The 18,622-nt window shown below is 41.6% G+C and overlaps 1 protein-coding gene across 3 annotated transcripts in view; it reads right to left on the reverse strand.

Annotated features, from left to right (window-relative positions):
• The window catches only part of mad1l1 (mitotic arrest deficient 1 like 1), a 610,531-nt gene that overhangs the window by 581,349 nt on the left and 10,560 nt on the right, over nucleotides 1-18,622 (reverse strand). For all 3 annotated transcript variants that reach the window (XM_055651367.1, XM_055651368.1, XM_055651366.1), the window contains exons 2-9: nucleotides 17,590-17,757; nucleotides 15,973-16,113; nucleotides 14,335-14,514; nucleotides 11,734-11,858; nucleotides 10,794-10,875; nucleotides 9,597-9,727; nucleotides 5,598-5,712; nucleotides 4,841-4,902 (exon numbers count right to left, since the gene is read on the reverse strand). In XM_055651367.1, the coding sequence (XP_055507342.1) occupies nucleotides 4,841-4,902; nucleotides 5,598-5,712; nucleotides 9,597-9,727; nucleotides 10,794-10,875; nucleotides 11,734-11,858; nucleotides 14,335-14,514; nucleotides 15,973-16,113; nucleotides 17,590-17,736 (983 nt within the window). In that variant the 5' untranslated portion in view covers nucleotides 17,737-17,757. The remainder of the gene's footprint in view (nucleotides 1-4,840; nucleotides 4,903-5,597; nucleotides 5,713-9,596; nucleotides 9,728-10,793; nucleotides 10,876-11,733; nucleotides 11,859-14,334; nucleotides 14,515-15,972; nucleotides 16,114-17,589; nucleotides 17,758-18,622) is intronic.

Genomic DNA, 18,622 nt, shown 5'->3' on the forward strand with positions numbered 1-18,622 from the left:
AGTCCAACTGTACTCCGAGGCATATTTCTACATCATCAGTTCTTCTAGGTAACCCTTTCCATTAACATACTCAAAAAAAATAACCTTCATGTCTGCTTAAAGGAGGTACTGCATGTTTATAACAAATGTTATTCAATTTTAGGACCAAAGCATACAAGCATCAATCACAACACATCCAGTCCTAACCCACGGGAAGTATTCCCAGTCACAGATCATATATCATGTACCATGTATCACATATCATGTGCTAATGTTTCAGTACAGAATTTGTTTAGGGAATACATCTGACAAATGACTGTAATTTTGTGGAAAATAAGATTATTTGCTCCAAGAATTGTAGATACTCCCTTCTGAAACCTGCACAGGGCCATGGGCTCACGGATCTCAGGTTTTGGATCAACATTAGTTTTCTAAATGTCAATCTTCAACAAAAGTTGTTAAAAAATTCCAGTATTTGCAAAAATTCAAATAAAAGCTCCTCAGGTTTTCACAAAGGCATGTCAATGCCTGCAGCCAAGTTGTCCATTTAAAAGCAGTTAAGTGTCCTCTCATCTTCCTCCAACATTTGCCTTTTAATTTTCCCTTTTCTTAATAAAGTGTAGTTCCAATGCGCTGGCAGTCCTTCGAAATTCCAGTTTGCTGTCAGTCCCTGATGGTCACATTTCAAGTATGAACCTGGAGGCCAAACCCCTGGGGAAGGTAAATAGTTGGGACAACAATCTACCCTGATCTGATAACTACACAACAGGGACACTGGGTAAGCATTCGAAGCAGTAATGTCTCTTCATTTTATTCCTTTATAACTTAGGGATGTTACCCACCACAGCATGTCGAGCACTTTAAACGCTCTCACAAAATGTTGAAAACTCACAAAACGTTGAAAACTTGAGATTTTTCCAAGGTGATTCCTACTATTATTATCTGCTCATTTTTGGGATAGAAGTAGATCTAGCACACATAACATTCTCACCAAAATCTATCCCAAACTCTGATTCCATGCCAAAACCTCTGTACCTTTCTCCCCCTCTTAAATCCTATTTGATAAGTAGTTAATCATCTGCTCTAACAGCGTTTTGTCAGACCGTACAGAATTCTGACTATTTACACTCCTGTTGTGGTATTCTGATCACAACTGCATCAGGTGCTCCATAAATGCATATTTTTGGATATTAAGATTAGTACAGGAAACAATTGTAGAGTAAAAGATCAACTATGATCTAACTGATTAGAAGAGTAGCCGTGAGCGGTTGAATGGCCCTTCTTATTCTATTGTTTAATCATTGAGGTGTTTCAGAAGAAAGCTGTAAATGATGACTGGCAATAAAATGTGTTCTATTTCAACATCAAAGCATACAAGCTACGCACAAGTTTAAAAGGTGGAAATTAAAAAGTGGAAATTCTAGGAATTGCTCAAAATGGATAAAATCTTAGATACTATTTGAACCCTCTATGAAGTATCAATTTCAAATCCTGATTTCTTAAGACACTTCAGCCAGACCTCAAAACTATACTTATATTCACTTAAGCAACAAATGACAGACTTAGGGTGCTTTACAGATGAGAAAGTATTACATTCAGATTGGTTAACTCATTTAAAGAATCTCTCACTCACTGAACAAAGTTGTATTAACATTTATAATATATGAAGCATTTACTGCTCAGGTGGTACTCATAAGAGTAGAATGAAAATATTATACCCACACTCAAATGTAATCTGTCATATGAAAGTATCCTACAAACGTCTCAAGGTTGCTCAGTAACAATGGAATTTAGCCCTTTCTCCAAATGCATCAAATTTTCTTCCCATTTTTTTGATGAGAAGTCCCATTTGAATATTTAATTCACAAATCACATAATTCTCTCTATCACTCACTACTTTGTGGCAAACTGCAGTATTGCTTCCTGGGAGCACACAATACTTTCCAACTCGTGTTTTTAATAGGGCTATTTCCAAGATTATCATCACAACAGTTAGCTGTTAATAATGTTCTTTCATTGCAAAAAAAATTAAATAATCTAATTATTTATTGACAACTTTGTGATTTGAATCACTAGCTTCAATACCTTAGTATAAATTCCATCAAAGTCGCAGACAAAGGTGGGTCAGATTCACTCTCGTGAAAACAGTTGATAAATTAACATCGTGAGAAGTTAAAATGGGAAATAACAAATAATGGAAATAATGCGAACAGCATGTCCGACAGCCGACAGACAAAGTTGATTCACCTAAAACAATGACATTTGCCAAGAACTGATGGAACAAACCACTTGGAAAACCTCCATCCTTATTTCAGAGGCTGACAAGCCTGTTTAACATTTTCTGTTACTAATTTGCTTTTGCTTTTTGGTTGATAATGTCACTTGGGGCCACTTAGGAGTTATGTTGATAAGCGAGTTTGGTATTCCGACTGCGCATGCCCAGGTCGTGGGTCACTCGTGATAAACATTCTCAGCGGCTGTGCTGCTGCGTGGGTGCAGACCTGCATTTCATCCGTGGTCGGGATCGGGCCCGGGTCTCCGGCGCTGCAGGCGCTGTTGAGTTGTTGCAGGGCCGTCCCCGTCCTGGGTGTCCCGTCCCTGTCCGGGGGTGGCTGGAGAGGCCCTGGACTGGCGGAGCGCCGGCCCATTGCAGTGGCGGCCCGGGCTTGCAGCCGGCACGGAGAGAGGAGGTGCTGGATCCAGCTCGGCTCGGCTCGGCTCTGCCTGTCCCGTCGGGTTGATCGGCGGCCCTGGACTGGCAGGGCGCCGGCCTGTTACGATGGAAGCCCGGGCTTGCAGCCGGCGCTGAGAAGAATCGCAAGCTCCAGTGCTTCGGGCCAGTGTCCCATCAGTCCAGGGCTGTCGGTTAACCCGTCGGGACAGGCAGAGTTGAGCCCGAGTTGGCGCTTCTTCTCCGCGCTGGCTGTGGGCCTGGGCCGCTGCTGCGGCAGGCCGGTGCCCCGTCGGTCCAGGGCTGTCGGTTGGCCCGGCGGGATGGGCGGAGTTGGGCTGGAGTTGCCGTTTCTTCTCCGCGCTGGCTGTGGGCCTGGGCCACCACTGCGGCGGGTCGATGTCCGGCGGGCGGGTTGGTGCTTCTTCTCTGCGCCGACTGTGGGCCTGGGCTGCCGCTGCAGCGGGCAGGTGTGCCAGCGATCAGAGGTCGCCCCGGGCATCTCCGACTGCCCCGGACCGGGATGGGGCGCTCGGGGTTGGTCCAGTGGCAGTTAGGCAACACCAGAGGCCCGGGTTCGATCCCGGCTGCGGATGGGGCGCGGGTGAGGCGGCAGCACAGTTGCCGGGGTTGTTTATCGTGAGTGACCTTTGACAAATCCCATGATTCCTTGCGTTTATCGGAATACCAAATGCCATGATTCCTTGCGTTTATCGGAATACCGAACTCACTGAAGTGCAACACCATCATAATAGGACAGTTTCGATAATCAGATTGTCTTAGCATCTTAAATTTGCATTACAATGTATCAACGATCCCCAAGCAGTAAAGGTTGAACTGTGGGCAAATAATGGAGGTGATGGACACTGCTTTAATGTCTTCCCAGCCTTACAAACTAGTATGAAGTCGGGAGGTGAATATTCATAGGGAACCTATTGGAGAGGATTCTTCTGGATAGGATTTATCATGATCAATAGATATTGGATCAGAATTAGACCATTCGGCTCATCAAGTTGCACTACTATTTGATCATTGCTGATCTATTTATCCCTCTCAGCCTCATTCTCCTGTTTTCTTCCTGTAATCTTTGACACCATTACAGATCAATTTTTGGAGGAAAATCGGCTGATAAAAGACAATCACCACTGCTTTTTCTGTGGCAAGTCGGGCCTTACAAATTTGATTTCAGTGTTTTTAGGAGGTAACAAAGGTGATTGATGAGGGTAGAGTAGTGGATGTTATCTCCATGGATTTGAGTAAGACATTAAGCCCTTATGTACAAGCTGATCCAAAAGATTAAGATGTATGGGGTCCTCGGCGACTTGGTCCTTTGGATTCAGAACTGGTTAACTCCGAGAAGACAGAGGGTTGTGGTAGAAGCGTTATTATGGCTGGAGGTCAGTGACCAGGGGAATTCCTCAGGTATCTATGTTGGGAAATCTATCGTATGTGGATTTGGATGATGGAATTGATAGTTTTGTGGCCAAGTTTGTGGATGATTCGAGGTAGACGGAACATTTGGAGTACTCGTACTCAACAATACCCCAACCGATGAAGGCAAGTGTACTGTAAACATTCTTCAGCAGTATCTACTTGCAGTTTTCATTGCCCCAATACAGGAAGGCTAGGAATTTTTGGAGGGTGGAGAAGAGGTTTATCAGAATGCTGCCTGAATTAGAGGGTATTAGTTATAAGTAGAGGCAAGATAAACTTGGATGGCTTTCTCTGGAGTATTTAAGATTGAAGGGAGGCCTGATATCAAATTATAAGAGACATAGATAAGGCAATCAAAACCTTTTACTCATGGTGAAAATGTTATAGATTAGAGGGCATAGCTTTAAGGTGAGAGGGGCAAAGATTAAAGGAAATGTACTGGGGAAATTTTATTTTAACACAAAGCAGTGGGTGCCTGGAACACATTTCAATGCATGGTGGAGGAGGAGGTAGATATAATAGTCGCACCTAACAAGCTTTTGAATAAGCATATGGGTATGCGAGGAAATGAGGGTACACAGATCATGTGCAGGAGATAATTTTAATTTGCCATCATGTTCAGCATGAACACAGTGGGTGGAAGAGCCTATTCCTGTGCTATATTAGAGAAATATAATTAAACAATCGATTAAAGAAAATGTACAAATGCTCTTTGCTGTATTTTATCAAAAACATTCCTTATTTGCAGAATCTTACCGGATATTTAGTCCTGAAGTTTGTTCCACATTTTCCCAACTTTGCAATTTTGACAATAATTTCTAAGATTAAAAAAAAGTATGCAATATTACCTAAAAACATTTGGTAAGATATCTACAAATTAAAATAGATTAAATACAGAATATTCATAGGTTTGGGGAACCTGTCGCAGATTCGCTTCGCCTCTCTTAATAATCCTTAAAACCTACCTTAATGCCCAAGTCTTTGATTCAGTGAACTGATACCATGTCATGTGCAGTTGTTTCAAAAATCGAATGATGGGATTGTGCAGCACAGAAAGTGCCATTTAGACCCTCCTATTCCATGTTGTTCAGGATGTCAACCTACGTTGATCCTATTTGCTCCCATTTAACTAGTAACCTCCTACTCTTTTCCTATCAAATTATCTGCCTAAATGCCGTTCAAATGCTGTGATCGGAACCTGCCTCTACAACCTCTTGTGGTTGCTCTTTCCAGATAACCACCACCCAAATCTACTATTAAAGGCTTAATAATACAATTAAATGCTCTTACATTACAGGTACTATATAGATGCTACTGATTGTGATTTTATCTGAATATTCATCACAGATATTATGCATGTTAAAAAGCGACTGATTATCAGTTGATTTATTTTGCCACCCTTGTCTTGCATTCAAACTCACCAGAGCCACCAGTAAGCAGGAGATTCTGTCCAAGAAATGCAATCTTGTTTTTATCCAGAAGAAAAGCATACATTTTTGTAAAACCAACCAACCTCTTTCTCCAATTCCAAAGTAACATTCTCTCCCTTTAACTTCTCAAGACGTTCACATTTTTTGCGGAGACTTTCCATTTCTTCCTTATGAAGCGAATAGTTATCTTCCATTTCTCTGTTTAAAGAAGAAAGATTAGTTCATATTTGGCATGTTACAGAGTCACGTATCCATGAAATCAAGCTCTTCAATCCACTGAGTCCAAGATGACAATCAATCACTCATGCATTTCAATCCTATTAATTCAACCAAGATTCTCATCAACTCTCATTTCATTCTCATCTTCGCTGGCCACAGGTACCAAATGACCAGAATACACCAAATCGGCTCTCCCTTTTAAAAACAGCAACAGGGAAAAGCCTGGCAGTTACAGTCCCGAGTTTAACCAATAGGAAGCAAGTTATTCCAAAAATATGATGAAGGTCAAGAGTAATGAGCACTTGAAAAAGCAGAGATTTTTTTAAGAACAGATTCTGTCTGACTAATCTGAATTAATTTTTTTGAGGAGGTAACAAAGTGCATGGACGACGTCATTCCAATAGATGTGGTCTGCATGGAATAAGCGAGTTTGATATTTCAGCCCAGATCTTAGGTCACTCGAGATAAACGTTCTCAGCAGCTGAGCTACTGCATGTACACAGACCTGCGTTTTATCCGTAGTCAGGATCTAACCCGGGTCTACGGCGCTGCAAGCACTATTGAATTGCTACTGGACCATCCCCATCCCCTCCCGAATGTCCCATCCCTGTCCGGGGGCGGCCGGAGATGTCCAGGATGTCCCTGGACTGACGGGGCACTGGCCTGGAGCAGTGGCGGCCCCAGGTTTACAGTCAGCGCGGAGAAGAAGCGCTAACTCCAGCTCAACTCTGCTCCAACTCCCGAGGAACCCGTTCCCCGACGGGCCGGGGACCATCAGCTGCACCTCTCGCCTTATCCAGTGGCTGTCAGTTAACCCCCTCGGTGCTGGCGAAAGCTGAGCACCAGTCATTAACGGGGATACACACAAAATGCTGTAGTAACTCAGCGAGTCAGGCAACATCTCTGGAGAAGGGTCTCGACCCGAAATGTCACCTATTCCTTTTCTCCAAAAATGCTGCCTGTCCAGCTGAGTTACTGCAGCATTTTGTGTGTGTCCCCGTTGATGACTGGTGCTCGGCTTTCGCCAGCACCGAGGCGGTTAACCGACAGCCACTGGATAAGGCGAGAGGTGCAGCAGACGGTACCCGGCCCGTCGGAGAACGGGTTCCTCAGGAATTGGAGCAGAGTTGAGCTAGAGTTAGTGCTTCTTCTTCCCGTTGGCTTTAAGCCTGGGGCCACCACTGCTCCGGGCCGGTGTCCCGTCAGTCCAGGGCTATCGGTTAACCCAGGGGGTGTGAGAATGCAACCTTCACATGGTCCGCCCTGTTACAATGAATGCAATCAACCTGGTGTGCACAATCAAATAAGATCTAATAAAACAAGTTGTCCTACAACTTATGGCTGTGCAAGCCATATGCAAGAAGAGAAAGGTTACCCAGAAGGAAAGGCAGAGTTGAGCTGGAGTCAGCGCTTACTGTCAGTCCAGTAAGCGTGTCCTATCAGTCCAGCGCTGTCGATTAATCCGGCGGGATAGGCAGATTTGAGCTGGAATTAGCGCTTTTCTCCACACTGGCTGTAAACCAGTGGCCGCCACTGCTCCAGGCCGGTGTCCAGTCAGACCAGGGTCACTCTGGACATCCACGGCCGCCCCAGGACAGGGATGGGACACTCAGGAGGGGACGGGGACAGTCCAGTAGCAATTCAACAGCGCGTGCAGCGTCGGAGACTTGGGTACTATCCTGACTACGGATGAAACGCAGGTCTGTACACACGCAGCAGCTCAGCTGCCGAGAATGTCTCTCCGCCGGTCCAGTCTCTCCCCGTCTCACCTTAAACCTGTGCATTCAGGTTCTTAATTCCCTATCCTGGGAAGATTATGCATTCACTCTATCTATTACCCTCATGATTTTATACATCTCTATAAGATCACACCTCAACATCCTGCGCTCCAAGGAATAAAATCCTGGTCTGCTCAATCCCTCTATAGCTCAGGCCCTTGATTCCCAACAACATCTTCTGCAGTCTGCATCCTTTCCAACTTAATGGCATCTTTCCTATAGCAGGGTGACCAAAATTGAACACAATAATCCACGTTTGGCTACGTCTTGTACGACTGTAACATAACATAACACCTCAACTTTTTACTCAATTCCCTGACTGATAAAGGCCTGTGTGCCAAAAACCCTCTTAGGCACAGATCTACTGCCATCCACCACAGTTGGTTCACTCCTACATCTTTACTCCACGGCTATCTTCTGAACACCAGTTATGCTTTCCACATTGCACTAATTGTTGTCCTTGTATATGCTATGATTTGACTGAATAGCCCGCAAACAAAGTCTTTCCACTGTGGCTTGGTATATATGACAATAATAAACCAATACCATATATGTGAATTATGTGGGTAGCACAATTAATACATTTGCAGAGTACTCCCAGATTGGTGGAGCTGTTGACAGAGTAGAAGGTAAACTATCGGGCGATATTGATACTGTATGTTGATGAAATAGACTGAGAAGGCAGATGTAGTATTAAAAAAAGCTGCTCGAGTGACTCAGTTCCTCAAGCAGTTTATTTGTTGTCTCAGATCAAGCATGTGCATCTCCAGATGGAGTTTTATTACGATAAATGCGAGGTGAAATATTTTGAGAGTATTGAGGTTAGGACATACACCATGAATGCTAAGGTGCTAGCAATTATTGAGGAACAGAGGGACAGAGGGACCTTGTGCGAGTTCAAAGATCGCTGAAAGTGGCTGCACAGGTAGATAATGCAAGGCATACGGGAAAATGACCTTTAAAGCAGGGGTATTGAGTATAAGAGCAGAGAGGTTATGTGCTAACACTATAAAACATTTGTTAGACCACAGCTGGAATACTGCATACATTTCTAAACACCACACTATAGGAAAGATGTGTTAGCACTGAAGAAGGTGCAGCAGGGATTCACTATTAATTATGAAGAAAGATTGGATTGGTTCACTCTGTTTTCCGTGGAGCAGAGGAGATTAAGGGGTGACATGATTAATTAAAGAATATAAAATTATGAGGGGTACAAATAAATTGCAGGAGCCTTTTCCTCTTATCAGAGGTGAATAAATCTCAAGGACACAGATTTACGGTAAGGGGTATTTTGAGGGGATATGAGGACCCTTCTTACCATGAGAGTGGTGAGTATCTGGAATGCACTGCCTAAGAAAGTAGTGAGAGCAGAATCACTGACAGCATTAAAAAGGTGTCAAAACAAGCATTTGAATCATCTGGACATTGAATGCTACGGGGTAAGTGTTGGATGATAGCATCACTATGGATAGTGCATCGTGGTTCGCATGAACATGGTGGGCTTAATGGTCGTTTCCCTGCTGTTTTAATTCCAGCTGCCCTTAAAGTTTACTGTATTTTTATTTTGTACCACAATTTTATAAAGAAACTAGACCAAGTGCAGACCCGTTGGGTCTGCTCCCCGGACGCAGCCGTTCCCTACCTGTAGCCCCCACGGGAGACGTGGTTCTCCAACTCAAGCGGCTCAGGAATCAGCAGTGCGGCTGTTTTTAAATGGCGTCTTTGAGGCGAGATGCGGGCGCCAGCAGCCGTTATGGTCGCTGGCCAGCAGGAGGCGACCAAATGAGTGAGTGGGGGGGGAGAAGGATTTTATTTAAAATGTGTACATAAACATGACGAAATTTAATGAGTGGATACTTGTAATGAAAAGTGAAATCTCTACTGAAATGGAAAAAATCAGGGTGTTTGTGGGTCGGGTGTTGTCATGGCAACGAATCAAAGGCTGGCAGCCACAAGTCAGAAACACACACAGCCAGACACACACAGAGTTTTAAATATAGATAGATAATGCATATTCTGTGGACCGGTTTCACAATAGTAATTTAATCAAGTAATCTTTGCAAGGTTTGGATAACATCCTACCTGAAATACTCATTTTTCTCCTTCAGCTGTCGTAGTTCTTTCTCCAGCTCAGGAACTCGAGCCAATTCTGACCGCATATTCTTTACTATTACAGAATCCTGTTCCTGTTGGCTGAATTTATTCTCCAAATCCTAAATATAGAAGGACAAATAATTGGGGTTTGAAAGTATTTATTTATTGTTATTGATTTCTGTGTTCTCTCTCTTCTCTTTGTATTATTGAGAATTATCCCAATTAATTCTACAACGAGTGCAAAATACAACAGGTGCTGCCTATACAGAACAAGTTGCCAGAGGAAGTAGTTGAGTCAGGTACAATAAAACATTTAAAAGACATATGGACGGATACATGGCTGGGAAATGTTCAGAGGTGGTTCAAACGTGTAAAAATAAAACTAACTTAGTTGGGTATTCTGGTCTGTTCAGAATATGATTGTTTCCATGCTCTATGACTTTGACTATGACTGCAGAGACCCAAAACCAATTATCAAATACTTCTTAGACATAGGTGGAATCATGGTCTGAAGAAGGGTCTCAAACCAAAACGTCACCATTTCTTTCTCTCCTGTGATGCTGCCTGTCCCGCTGAGTTACTCCAGCAAGAGCCCGAAAAGTCACCCATTCCTTCTCTAGAGATGCTGCCTGTCCCTCTGAGTTACTCCAGCATTTTGTGTCTACCATGGTTACATCAAGGTACATAGGAGGGGTCTGAGCAGGAGAGTGGATGAGATAGATCAGCTATGGATTTTACTGTAGAACCAGATTCTAATTTTTACCTTATTTTCTAATAAATGAAGAAGATAGTATGCCTTAATATTAAAATGTGTGAATGATTATTGCATCTGAGTGTTTTCTTGCTTGTATTTTAATGTTAAATTTCTAACTTATTTTCAGCATTAGTCAGTAGATGACAAATTTTGGACAATTTCCCTTCTGCCAATCATGGCGCTGAGCCCAACTGGCCAGGAACCCAGATGGGTAAAAATTAATGATAACTGAAACACTGCGCATTTGGCTAATGTGTTAGGCAGTCAATTTTAATTGCAATAATCCCATCTGAAACCTCCACAAAGTCTAGAACTCCTCTGTCATATCATATTTCTGGAAACTCAGTTGATGGCCAGTCCTCATCGTTTTTAATGAAACATACAAACTGTTTATTTCTCAGAGTAGACAATCTGGAACGAGCATGGTTCACCTTCAATCTCTGTTCATTGCCAGCATTGGCCACTTGCCCTGCATCCAGTTCTTGAATATTGTGCACAGCATCTTGCCACTTCCTGTTTATGGAACCAAAACAAGAATTAGCCTTCTTGAAAATAGACTGAGAAGAGAAAAATTGGGAGGAATCACAGCAGCAATCTCTAAGGATGTCCCATGAAACCATTTCCTTTCCTTATCAACTTCCAGAATGTTTCTAATTAAGGCTATAAACATTTCCCACTTTGCAGTGTCAACAGAGGAATAAAGAAAATATTAATCCATCAACCATCTAGCCAAGCCTGGGGCAGCACAGTGGCGCAGCGGTAGAATTTCTGCCTTAACAGGGACCCGGGTTTGATCGTGACTACGAGTACTGTCTGTACGGAGTTTGTACATTCCCACTATAACAGCATGGGTTTCATCGGGTGTTCCGGTTTCCTCCCACACTCCAAAGATGTATAGGTTTGTAGGTTAATTGGCTTCTGTAAAGGGTAAATTGGTCCTAGTGTGTAGGATATTGTTAGTGCATGGGGGTGTAGTCGCAGCCAACTTGGTGGGTCAAATGGCTTGTTTCCACACTGTCTCACTGAAATCTAAAATACTAAAAGTCTAAAGCAAGACCTCAAGTCACTCTCCTTACACGCCGCTTGGTGCAACTGGCCACAACATTCCTTAAGTGAGGAGCTATCGTGGCAAAAATATGAATGGGCATTTTATTTAATTGATTTATACTGTCAAATAGCATGGGGGAGGGGGGGGGGAAGAAAGAGTTCTTAATGTGAGATTAAAAATTAATATAGTTACAAAGAAACAGTTATGATTACCTTCTATTTACATTAAGAAGTTTTTTTTTTAAATGGCAGAAGGGGATGAAAGTAACCACGACAATGTAGTTCCCAAATGATTTCAATGATTCCCAAGTTTTTTTGACCTACTTGCACTGTATTTCTACTTGCTCAAGCAGCTCCTGGCGCTCTGTGGTCAATGTCGCCAGCTGCATCTCCTGGGTCATATGTTTCAGTTGTTGCTCTGATATCTTGGCCTTCAAAGTTTCAATTGTCTGCATTACAATAAAGAGAAAGCAATATCATAAGAAACATAATTTATTTTCAAAACTTAATTTGCAAGATTATACTCCCAATATTGTCTATTTCTTTAACCACGTCAATATTGTGCCTTTGCAAGAGGCTCAATTCTGAACCGTAATTTCAACCACTACACAAGTTCCATCAAATGATTGATAAAATGATTAACAGTTGCTGAAATTCAAAAGCAATCAGAAATAAACAAACTAATTCGTCAGCTTTGTTTGAAAAGTACACAAAGCATACACATTAGCAAACAAGCCAGTGCACTTGACAGCAGGAATTCCCGCAGAGAAAATCCCATTGTGGGAAATAGAAATAAGGGTGGCAACTTAATTAATGAAAACACAATTTAAATAATTTCTGTAGGAAGATATTAAACAGTATGAACCCAATTGGGTACAGACTTGATTCCTTAATCTATGCCTAATTAACATTTTGTAGTTTAGAGTTTATAAAAGAGATAAGGGAGATAAAAAGGAAATGGTTATTGCTCCATAAATCAACTGCTGTTCACTGACACAGATAGGAAATACATTTGAAATCATGACGAAAAATAAAGCTTGGTGTGTCATCTTGTCCCAGTAAAGTAACACAAAAAACCTTCGCTCAGACATGAAGAACGACCTCTACCAGGAGGCAAATCGACTTCCCAATAACAACAATAACACCAGTCCCAAACACAAAACTATATGCTCAGTATTCTAACTCTGTTCAAATATCTAACTTCAGAAAAAGCAATTGTCATGATGTGCCAGTATTATTGCATTACATATGGAGGCACATGTCAAAATTGCATGATTATTGCTTAGTTTTTAGTTTTGAGATACAGCGTGGAAACATAACACTATCCTACACACACTAGGCGACAAATTAGGGACAAGAGAAATTAACCTACAAACCTGTACGTCTTTGGAGTGTGGGAGGAGACCAAACATGTAGGAGAAAACTCATGCAGGTCACAGGGAGAATGTACCAACTCGTAAAGACAACACCCATAGTCAGGATCGAACCTGGGTCTTTGGCGCTGTAAGGCAGTAAACTACAGCTGCGCCGGTTGAGCTAATTAAGTTTACGTTCTTAATTAAAACATTATAAGAACCGGTTAAAATAAAAACTCATACAGAATTTCATTTGGTATTGGAAATTTCAAGAACTGAATAGTTACAGATGAATTGACTGATGCATCAATGCAGAGAAAATGTTGTTAATTGTACATTCCCTTCCTGTAAGAAGAGTTCTCACATGTTTCTTGTATTACACTCCTACAGGATTTCTGCCATGAAAGATCCTCATAATGAATATGAAGATGCTGGTTTAAACCGAAGATAGACACAAAAAGCTGGAGTAACTCAGCGGGTCCGACAGCATCATTGTATAAAAGGAATAGGTGATCTTTCGGGTTGAGACCCTTCCACAGTCAATTCCGAATCCTTGTCTTATAAAAAAAAAAAACTGTACTAGAAAAGCACTTTCCAGGACAAAAGATTCTAGGATCACGTCATCGAATCATACAGAAGGCAAACACGTCCTTCGGCCCAATTTGCCCGTGCCAATCAAGATGCCCCGTCTACACATGCCCATCAGCCCACAGGTGGCCCATATCCCTTTAAGCCCGTCCTATACAAATACCTGTCCAAATGTATTTTAAATATTGTTTTAATATCTGCCTCAACTTCTCTGGCAGCTCATTCCATATACCGTCTAAACTCTGTGAACAAGTTGTCCCTCAGATTCTTGTTAATTTTTCCCCTCACTGCAAATTGATGTCCTCTGGTTCTTGATTCGCCTACTCTGGATAAAAGACTCTGTGCATCTACCCTATCTAATTCCCTCAAGGGTAGGAAGGAACTGCAGATGCCAAAGATAGAAACAAAATGGAGTAACTCAGCGAGACAAGCAGCATCTCTGGATAAAGGAAACGCAACTCATTCCTTCTATCCAGTGACAATGCCTGTTCCCCTGGGTTACTTTAGCATTTTGTATCTATTCCCCTCATAATGTTACTATACACCTCTATAAGATCACACCTCATCCTCCTGACTCCAAGTAACAGTCCTAGCCTGTCCAACTCTCCATATAGCTCAGGCCTTCAAGTCCTGACAACATCCTCGTAAATCTTCTCTGCAGTCTTTCCAGCTTAACAATACCATTCCTATACCAGGGTGAGAAAAACTGAATAAAATACTCCAAATGTGGTCTTGTACAATTGTATCATAACATCCCAACCCCGACTGATGTGCTGAAAGCCTTCTTGCTCACCCCATCAACATGCAATGCCACTTTGGAGTTATTAATCCATGGCTCCTACCTACTATTAACAGATACATGTTAGCAGAGAAAGTGAGAAGTGAGAAGTAAATATTCCAATTGGGAATCTGAATAAACAAATTAAGTTTTATGCAGTCTAAAAGATAGTCATGTTCCATCTTTGTTGCAAAATCAGTTTACCAGATTGGCTTCAGCAAGTTTATCTTCCCTTTCTTGTAACTTCTTATTCTGGACCACAAGATCCTCTTTCAATGATTTTTTCACATTAATCTGATCCTTCAGCTTTGCCTCAGCCTCTGCTTCCTTTTCCTGCAGTTGTTTAATTTGGGTAACCAGCTCCTGGTTTCGATCTGCCTCCCGCTGCATTGGGAGAGGAAAAGATATCAAAGAAATAAATCACAACAAATCAGTCACGGAAAATATTAAGTCACAATATCTGGATGATGGTGTGGTAAATTGGATTAGTAAGTATGCAGATGATACTAAGATAGGTGGGGTTGTGGATAATGAAGTAGATTTTCAAAGTCTACAGAGAGATGTATGCCAGTTGGAAGAGTGGGCTGAAAGATGGTAGATGGAGTTTAATGCTGATAAGTGTGAGGTGCTACATCTTGGCAGGACAAATCAAAATATGACGTACATGGTAAATGGTAGGGAATTGAAGAATGCAGGTGAACAGAGGGATCTGGGAATAACTGTGCACAGTTCCCTGAAAGTGGAATCTCATGTAGATAGGGTGGTAAAGAAAGCTTTTGTTGTGCTGGCCTTTATAAATCACAGCATTGAGTATAGAAGTTGGGATGTAATGTTAAAATTGTACAAGGCATTGGTGAGGCCAATTCTGGAGTATGGTGTACAATTTTGGTCGCCTAATTATAGGAAGGATGTCAACAAAATAGAGAGAGTACAGAGGAGATTTACTTGAAAGTTGCCTGGGTTTCAGCAACTAAGTTACAGAGAAAGGTTGAACAAGTTAGGGCTTTATTCTTTGGAGCGCAGAAGGTTAAGGGGGGACTTGATAGAGGTCTTTAAAATGATGTGAGGGATAGACAGAGTTGACGTGGATAAGCTTTTCCCACTGAAAGTAGGGAAGATTCAAACAAGGGGACACGACTTGAGAATTAAGGGACTGAAGTTTAGGGGTAACTTGAGGGGGAACTTCTTTACTCAGAGAGTGGTGGCTGTGTGGAATGAGCTTCCAGTGAAGGTGGTGGAGGCAGGTTCATTTTTATCATTTAAAAATAAATTGGATAGTTATACGGACGGGAAAGGAATGGAGGGTTATGGTCTGAGCGCAGGTATATGGGACTAGGGGAGAATACGTGTTCGGCACGGACTAGAAGGGTCGAGATGGCCTGTTTCCGTGCTGTAATTGTTATATGGTTAATATGAAGATTTACAATAGCTCAAAATTGATTGAATTCATACCATGTCATGCAAACAATTACATTTTAGATTATTAGTTTAGAGATGCAGCATGGAAGCAGGCCCTTCGCTCCACGCCTACCATTCATCACCCATTCACACTAGTTCTATGCTATCCCACTTTTCCCTCCACTCCCTACATATTAGGGTAATTTTATAGAGCCAATTAGTATACAAACTCGCATATCTTTGAGACTGGGGATAAACCGGTCACAGGGGGAACGTGTAAACGTTCTCCATATTATATTAATAATAGAGAAAGTAAATTCAAATCTCACAAATCTTGGAACTAATGATACCAAAGAGCGACTATAGAAGGGTAGCACAGAACTATATGAAGTACAAAGAATGTTTTAAACCAGAAAGGTTTACACTGCAGCAGCCCATACAAACCTCATAGTTCCAGGAGCTGGTCTGTGCTGCCTTCTCCAGCTCAATTCTGGCTCGCTTATGATTAACTTCCATCTTCTGCTTTTCCCGTTCCACATCTAGAAAGCGAGAGTGGGAACGAATATATTCAGCCTGCTCCTCAGCCTGGAAAAAGTGATTTTCAACTTTAGTTATTTTGGAATTGAGGGTTGGGCAGATTGGGAGAAGAAGCTATTAAGAGCACAGTATCAGCACATACTACTCAGCTAAGACATTAAATTTAAATAAATGATGCTATGTTAATATCCATGGCACAATATATTTTGATTAGGTATATTTAAATGTGATGTTTTTAATGGTATAAATATTCTTTAGTTTGGGAGAATGCATGATTAATGTGTAAGTAATATTTATATAATTAAGTGTGCATCTCATGAAATACTAACCATGCTGATAACCTATTTTATCCTGAACTTCTGAGAACTCAGAAACATCATTCTTTATAATGGACACTAAAATCTTACCAACCACCGAAGTCAAGCTAACCAGTCTATAGTTTCCATTCTTCTGCTTTGCTCCCTTCTTGAACGGCAGGGTAATATTTGCAATTTTCCAATAGTCTGGAACCACACCCGACTCTAGTGATTCTTGAAAGATCACTGCTAATGCCTTCACAATCTCAAAGACCACCTCCTTCAGAACCCTGGGGGTGCAGTCCATCCAGTCCAGGTGACTTATCCACCTTCGGACCTTTTAGTTTCCCCAAGCACCTTCTCCTTAATAATAGCCACTTCACTAACTTCAACACCCTGACTCTCTTGAGTTTCAGGCACATTGCTGGTGTCTACTGTGAAGAACAAAAAAGTTATTCAATTCCTCTGCCATTTCTTTATTCCCCATTATCACTTCACTCGCATCATTTTACAATGGTCTAACATACTTGCCACTTTCTTACTTTTTCTATATCTGAAGAAACTCTTTTATATTATTGGTTAGCTTATCGTAATTTTTCATAGTTACCTTCTGCTGTTTTTTAAAAGCTTCCCAATCCTCCAGCTTCCCACTAATCTTTGCAATGTTATATGCCTTCTCTTTTAGTTTTATGCTATCTTTGACGTTCTTTGTTAGCCACGGTCACCTCATTCTCCCCCTAGAATCTTTCTTTCTCTTTGGAATGAAAAAAGCCAGCATCTTCCAAATTATTCCCAGAAATTTCTGCTGTTGCTCTTCCACTGTCAATCCTGTTCGGAGTCCCTTTCCAGTCAACTTTGGCCAGGTCCTTCCTCATGCCTCTGTAGTCCCCTTTGCTCTACTTTTTCTCTACTTTTCTCCATTTCCGACTCCATTACACCCAATTCAATTTCTTCCCCTCAAAGAATCATTGCACATATATTACCTAATCAGTTTCAAAAACTTTCATCTGCTAGTAAACAAAGATTGACCATTAGTATTTCTGAAGGTTTGCAGCATCCAGTGGATTAAATTACTGGATAAGCACTATTGAAGCCACAATACAATATGAAATGTGAGCTTGGAACTGGGAAGCAAAAACATTTATTTAAAGAGAGAAAATTAAAATATGATGTAATATTTACCATAATCAGTAACACAGTGACAATGCAAGATCAACAATGTACTGACCTCTATTCTCTGCTGGTACTGCAACTGCAACCGTTGCGAAGTAGAGCTCGGTTCATTTGTGCTGGGCACAGCTGAACTTAATGACAAAAAGTTGTTGAATGAACGCAAAGTGGAGACGACAGTAGTATTCTCTCCTAGATCATCCATTCTGACTTTGCCCAGCGACAACTAAACCACACAAAAAAACTAAATTCAGCAAAAAAAATATCTTTTTTTAATTTAAAGCATTTAAAAAAAAGTAATTTCTTCCACTGTACGTTTCCCTAACCCTGCTAAAAACACAATTAAAAACAAAAATTGCTGCAAAACCTCACAGATCAGAAGGCATCTGTAGAAAGAAAGTTACATTTCACATCTATGACTTTTAATCACAGCTGACAGAATGAGAAACAATTTAGTTCAGAGGGCAGAGGTGGAGAACGACACTGGGTAGAACAAAGGAAATTTCTCTTATCGGGCAAAATAGGCGTGAAAAAATATATACTGCTAAACAATTGCTTTGGGGTTAGAGGCACTAGAGTTGTATAGCTCAGAAACAAAACTTTTCAGTCCACCACAGCCATTCTGGCCATGATTCCTATCTACAGAAATCCAATCTGGCTGCATTGGGTCCGCATAACTTTACTCCTTTCCTGTCCAAGTACCCGTCCAAATATCATTTAAACATTGTAATTGTGCCTTTGCAGCTTTAAATGTCATTTAAACATTGTAATCACTCCCTCTGCAGCTTTCCATATCAACACCTCCCCTAGTGGTTCCACAAATCTTTTTTAATTTCTTCATTCTCATCATATCTTTCTCAGCTGGTAGAGCCGCTGCCTCGCTTCAATCCTGACCTCGGGTGCTGTCTTTGTAGTTTGCGCATTCTCCCTGTCACCGCATGGGTTTCCTTCAGGTGCCACGATTTCCACAAGTTTGTACGTTAATTGGCCTCTGTAAATTGCCCCTAATGAGTGTGGGGTGGGAAAATCAGATACTATAAAACAAGTGTGAACGGGTGATTGATGGTCAGCGTGGGCCAAAGGATCTGTTT

The sequence above is a fragment of the Leucoraja erinacea genome, chromosome 20 (genome assembly GCF_028641065.1).
Source record: "Leucoraja erinacea ecotype New England chromosome 20, Leri_hhj_1, whole genome shotgun sequence".
Classification (NCBI taxonomy): domain Eukaryota; kingdom Metazoa; phylum Chordata; class Chondrichthyes; order Rajiformes; family Rajidae; genus Leucoraja; species Leucoraja erinaceus.